General features: G+C 50.2%; 1 protein-coding gene across 1 annotated transcript; it reads right to left on the reverse strand.

The window, feature by feature from the left end:
• Window positions 1-141: 141 nt before the first annotated feature.
• LOC137917299 (ceramide synthase 2-like) lies at window positions 142-5,771 on the reverse strand (the record flags this gene model as incomplete). Its single annotated transcript, XM_068760110.1, is given in 6 exon segments — window positions 142-199; window positions 1,018-1,136; window positions 1,272-1,389; window positions 1,469-1,596; window positions 1,598-1,643; window positions 5,644-5,771. Coding segments are annotated over 5 exon segments (468 nt in total), but the record flags the coding sequence as incomplete, so codon positions are not given.
• Window positions 5,772-6,652: the final 881 nt, after the last annotated feature.

Consider the following 6,652-nt stretch of genomic DNA (forward strand, 5'->3'; position numbering starts at 1 on the left):
CATTAAATAGCATCAAAATTACATTTCCCGCACGCCTCTAAGTTTATCGACTACGCTCGCTCTTCTGAAAGAGGAACACTCGTCCAGTTACGGTTAGTTCCGGTAACATTCCACAGAACCAGGCGGCGACTCAGTACTTACATCAACGAGGACGGCCAGGCCAGCAAAGAAAGCAAGAAGGTAAAAGGTAAATCTCCAACTGCAAGACAACGCACAGCAATCTCAGTCGTCCGTTGTCGCGGGACGTTTCTGACGAGCACAGGGACAGCTAGCTAGCTGACGGGCACAACGGCGCCGGATTTAACAAAGGATGTAACAAAAAAACAAAAAAAAAAGGAAGACAATGAGACGTGTCCCGGCTGTCTTCACCGGAGACCCGTGGACAACGGCACCGAAGAGGAAGGACAAACGCACGGCAGAAAGGGAACCGGATCGGGAGGATTGTGTTGCAGCAGGACGAGATCTACGGCAGCAGAGGGAACAAAAGCCTCAAGACATTCTGTCCCTCTAAGAACCCCCCCCCCCCACGCTGCTGCACGATGACCCAACACAAAGTAAAAAACAAAATATCGTCGCTTTCCTACAGAGAAGCGAGGCCCGAGACGACCTCACGTCTAACAGAAGGTTTGAGTTTAGTAATTAAACGTCACAAGTCCTCCCGGAATTCAGAGCAACGACGATCAATGTTTAACGAAACACGAAATCACAGGCGTAAAAAAAAAAAGAGCATTTCCACGTTCAATAGCAATAAAAGCAAACACCAACGATGCAAAGGAGGCTCCTCTTTTACATCCGCTTTACAACGCAAAGCGAGCCGTTTCAGACGAGCACAATGACACGGGTCGAAACCAGGACACGTTTCAGCTCTCCCAGCTGCCATCGGTCCCCCAGTCCTACGCTGATGACATCACGCAGTAGCGTTTTTATTCACTTATTATTCTTTGTGTGACCCTGCAACACAACACATTCCCCCCTCTGAGGATGTGAGATCAAATCAAGCTAAAAACTTTATACTACCTTGCTTCCTGGAACTTCTTCAGCTTGCTGGGCCGGTCCTGGTTCCTCCTCTGCTTGAACCACCTCTGGACCTGCTGCACGGACCAGTCGGTCTGTTTGCTCAAGCTGACGACGGAGCCCTGAATCGGAAACGGCAGAGACTTTATTTAACGTTGCGGTAAAGCGACGGCAGCTCGGCTGTCGCATGCGTAAAGACAGCGCCATCTAGGAATGTTGTTGTTAACGCTCCGCGGGAAGCAATCGGGACGGCTAACCTGCGCGGGATCCTTCGACGAGCTGCGGAAATGCGCCTCCAAGACGGGATTTGAAGGAGCGCGAACGCGCTTGCTCTCCCGTACCCCCAGCAGGGAAGCCAGAGGAGTCGCGACCGTCCTGGAGAGAGGGAAGCCTTTCAGCCGCAACGCCCCGACGCTCGTCAGAAAGAAACCGACAGATCCCGGAGGCGACTCACCTCTCAAAGACCTGTCTGATGACCAGGAAGCAGACGGCGATGGGCACGGTGGCCCAGAGGTCGGACGGTTTGGGGTACACTTTGCCATCGGCGTCGTTCAGGTCAGCCCAGGAGTGGCCCCGGGGGAAACCAGAGCCAGTCGGCCCAAATCAGCTCGCTCAGCCGAGACAACATCCTGAACGCAAAGCAGACAGAGAAACGTTCTTTGTGACGGAAGGAAGCGAGGAGGTATTAAGCAAAAGGTATTTCACCCATGAGCAAGCTGATCTCAGACGATTGATAACCAGCATGGTTCGGCGTCACAGTGGAATCTAAAGCGGGCGAAGGAAACTACAAACCGTCACAACTGACAAAACAGGCACCGAAAACATATCAGTAAGACTTAAACGTTAAAAAAGAACAAAAAATAAAAATAAAGTTCATAGACGAGCGCAACAAACGATCCCAAACTGCAGCAGAGGAAAACGTCAATGTTTGAAGCCTTAATTTAAAAATCCTGAAAGAGAGAACAGAAGTTCACTTGTGGTGCACGAAGCCCGCCCAGGGAAATTAAAAAGAGCGTCACGAAAGCTCTCCGTTCATGGAAAGGTTTTCTCCAAGCCAACCCACAATTAGCCTGGCGTGTTGCTGTGGGCTAGCGCTCCTCACGGTGACCACGTGATAAAAGACGCCCAACAATGCTTTGACGCTCGTGAGGTGTGGCTCACGTCCGACCTGCTATTTGAAACCATCAACATGTCCCGACGTGACAACGCTAACGGTAATACCATTAGCCTTAGCTATGATTTAGTGCTAATTAGGCATTGGGATGGAGACTCAAACGCTAAATGCGCAAGATAAATAAATCCTTGTTCTCCAAGTAGGTAAAAAAAAAAAAGAAAAAGCTTGCAAATGAAATTCAATGCTAACCAAGTAGCTAACTGCTAGGTGTCCTCCTCAGAGGCTATGCTACGCACAGCAAAGGGCTTCTTCTGTGGGGGGGGGGGGGTTCTGTTCAAAAGGTGGGATATCAACACCTCAACACAACTGGAATTACCGGCAGCCTGCTGCAGGAGCATTTTGGACTTTAACAGGTCGGGTCAGCAGATTTGGATGATTATATGACCTCACTATCTGCTGCGCCTTGTTGAGTTGGGCGTCTTTCAGAAGCATGTCAGTAAAGCAGTAAACCCAGGCAGCCCCAAGGACACGAGCGTGGACTTAAAACTACTACAAGATGAGCGCTGCTCTGTGAACATTTCAAAAGGACCTTTGTTGCCGTTTTCTATCCTGTCATTTAAATAGTGATTTCATTTCCCCTCTGAAATAAACATGTCTACCTTCCAGCCAGTGCTAAAAAAAAAAAAACCATGGACGCTGTTGCGCGTTAAAGCATTTTATATTCACTGACGTTTGCAAACTGAACAGGATTTATTTGACACCATCAACAGGGAGAACTGGAAATGAACTCTCAGGTGTGCAGCTTCTAAACTTTGCATCCCATGGGGCGGCAGAGCACACTCGCCTAGCCCAACGGCTAACAGTTCATGTGCCGCGTCTACGTTTAGGGACAAAGGAAGCCTGAACGACACGCCGCCACTTCCTGCTGGCGTCAGAGCGACTCTCTCACCACAGATTACCCAGGAGGAGATCAGGACTCTGCAGAACAGGTTACGGACAAGCAGCGCAGCTGCAAGAGCAAATAAACTTCAGAACGGTTTGTCAGCCAAGGTGTGTGAGTGTGAGTGTGTGTGAGTGAGAGTGTGTGTGTGAGAGTGTGTGTGCGTGTGAGTGCGTGTGAGTGTGAGTGTGTGCGTGTGCGTGTGTGTGTGAGTGCGTGTGAGTGCGTGTGAGTGTGTGTGTGAGTGCGTGTGAGTGCGTGTGTGAGTGTGTGAGTGTGTGAGTGTGTGAGTGTGTGTGAGTGTGTGACTGTGTGAGTGAGTGTGTGTGTGTGTGTGTGAGTGTGTGTGTGAGAGTGTGTGAGTGTGTGTGTGAGTGTGAGTATTGACGGACTACCCAATATAAAGTACTACAAAGCATAATTCGCAATCATTCAAACTGAAAGCTAAGCTGCAGACATGAGCAGCTTTTCTTTCTCGGACGTGTGCATCGATTCCTGAGGATGTTTAAAGCAACGCTCGGAGCGTCCAGCCGACTCAGACTCCCGACTCAGACTCCCGACTCCGGCTCCTGGCGGTTCATCTCATTAACCCTTCGTCTGACGCACAAAGTCTGAGCACATCATGTTCAGTCACCTGTCATTAAAATAAAGCGTGCAACGCGACACGAAGGGCATGCGTTAGAGAGCCAACAAACCGGTCTCGCACTGACCCGAGGGTGCGCTCACACTTAATATCTGATTCAAGTTAACTCCGGACACACTTTTGACGCACAAACCAGACGCGTCGGTCCACTTCGTTTGGTAGTGGAGCGGCGCGTCTGGCTCAACAGGCCAAATGCAGTCCTTCCTTCGTGTGCGTGGTTTCTGTTTCCATTCCTGTTCATGATCTACTAACACACACACACACACACAAATCCAACAACTGCATTTAACCCAGGCGACAGCGTGGTTTAAGAGCTAGGCAAGTTTCAACGCACAAAAACCCTCCAAACCTCATGAGATGTCCGTTCAAGCCGCAACTTGAAGCCGATAAAGCTTGAAATACGAGAGGAGCCAATTTGTTAATGGATAAATGTCACATTTAAATATTGCCTTGTTCAAAACGGAAAGGAATCAAACACCACTCATCTCAACATCGTGCATGTACGCTGCGTACCGTTACCGGTAAGAATCACGACACCCAATTTGCTTTACAGCTAAGCGACTGGAATCCAGGCAGGATGTTTGTGCGTATGAAAATAGACGTTTCCTGTTGTGGTTTCTTTTTGATGTTTTGTTCAGTGAGCGCTCCTTTAGCGAGACCCGGGACAGATAATCCTGCACGCCGGTGAAAGGTCGTCACATCGGTTTGTAGGAGTGCATTTCTTCTTTTAAATTATAGCAATTATATCACTTCTTTGTATTACGCATCATGAGCCAATGACATCACCAAAGTAATCTCTCTTTTCCATAATTCAACTCCAATTACAACTATAATCCTCCCTGGGTTTTGGGGGGGGGGGCTGGAGCCTGTTCCAACTGGTAGACCTCACAGGACTCCGCCAAGCAAATGACGTCACGTGCCTGTGGCTAATTCTTTCACCAACACTGCATTTGTTTTGTACCGTGGAAGGAGGTCAGAGCCCCCCCCCCCCCCCCTGTAATAAACATGGCAAGAACACGCAAACTCCACCAAGTCTAAACTCAAACCCAGAAAATAATGACGTCATATGTCCTTTAAAACAACTTCTGCGGCGCCGTCCTTATCTACAACTTTGAAGGCCGTTCTCCGAGATAACGACCGTAAACTCTGACTCACACCTAACGTCCGAAACAACGCCCGCCTCCTTCACCGTCACGTGGGGCAGTCAGAGCCCCCCCCAACTTAAGTTACTCAAGCTGTTGCGCCTTTTCGAGGGTCCCTACGCTCTTTGCGTAAAATGGCGCAGGGAGTGGCTGCGTGAATGGCGCAAGCGGGGAGTCCCCCTCGAACATAGCGGAACAGACAGACTCGGAAGAAGGGCTCTGAAGTCGTCCAACAGCAGACATGCTAACCCGCTAAATACAGACTCTCGTGTTTTACGCCACTCGTTAAAAAGGGAAATAAGAGGGATAACACTACTCCATCTTACGTTGGAAAACTTTCATTCAGCTTCGGCATCGTGAAGCGGCTTGAATTACGGTTAACAGTTTGGGTAGAACCGTGTCTACTTCCTCTATGGCTGCCGGCCCGCTGACCTCCTCTTATCGCGGTGTTCTTAAACAAACGTCGGCGATAGCACGACCGAAGGCCTGTTAGCCCGTTAACTTAGCTAAACTTCGGCGCGCGAGCCTTTCTCGCGTCTGTAAAGCCGCCGAACCCGCGCGAGCTCCTGTTTGTTTGGGAGCGTGTCAATAAAGTTTGACAGTATCCCAACCCCGGTTAAAACGACACCAAAACCCCTCCTGGCGGGGCGGACTCGCCTCTTTCTTTGTGAAAATATAAGTTTAAAGCGCGTCTCCGACCGGACGTGAATGATGTTTGGGGCTTTTTCAGCCCCCCGCAGCCGCTAAATCATCGTCCGTCGCGGAGCTAACGGTGCCGCTTAGCGCTTACCTCTCGCGACCGGACGCGGGCGGGCGGCGTGAAAGTGGCTCGTCTCAGAATACGCGGCGGCTCTGCGGCGGCTCCTCCTCTGTTCCTGCTGCGTTCACCATCAAAAACTCCGAACTTGTTGATCGCTCAATAAAGTGCAACTTCCCCCCCCCTCTAAACTCGGATTCGTCACATTCTTGGGAAGGGGGGGGGGGTATATAAGTCAGCTTCTTTGCAAATGTCTCGCTTGGAATGGGTCCCGCAGAAGACGAGACAACGTGACGGCGCGTTTCTCTTTGATGAAAGTAGGACAGATAAACGAGTCTCTGCTTGCTGCCGGTTTACCGGGCAGCTCGAGTGGACGGAGAGATTAATATCATGGCATTATTCTAAACTGAGCTGGGCTGGGCGGGGCTGGGCGGGGCGGGGCGGGGCTTGGCGGGGCGGGGCGGGGCGGGAGCAGTCTATTTAAAGTGACGTGAGTCTATCGAGAGTGTATGAGGGGTTGTTAGTGCCACCAGTGGCGTACAGCGCTGAATTAAGTGCAAGATGACTTCCGGGTCATATGGGGGGCGTTCAAGAAGTAGTAAATAGATATATTTGAACTTTCCTTGTATTCTTGGCACAATATAATCCACCACATCATTTTTTAGGCTTTGATTATTGTGAATTAAGGATTTGTGGCATCGCAAACAAACACATTTACAGAACATGATAAATAGTTGGTAGAACATCTCCAAATCTCCGCTCGGTTGTCCTCCTTTAAATATTAATTACTACTACTGTACTTTCTTCTTGTCCCATGGGGGGTCGCCACAGCAACCCAACACTCTCCACTTCACCCTGTCCTTCGCATCGTCCTCCCCAACACCAGCCACTCTCATGTCCTCCCTCACTACGTCCATGTCTCTTCTCCTGGGTCGTCCTCCCTCACTACGTCCACGTCTCTTCTCCTGGGTCGTCCTCCCTCACTACGTCCATGTCTCTTCTCCTGGGTCGTCCTCCCTCACTACGTCCATGTCTCTTCTCC

The sequence above is a fragment of the Brachionichthys hirsutus genome, unplaced genomic scaffold (assembly GCF_040956055.1).
Source record: "Brachionichthys hirsutus isolate HB-005 unplaced genomic scaffold, CSIRO-AGI_Bhir_v1 contig_1289, whole genome shotgun sequence".
Lineage (NCBI taxonomy): Eukaryota > Metazoa > Chordata > Actinopteri > Lophiiformes > Brachionichthyidae > Brachionichthys > Brachionichthys hirsutus.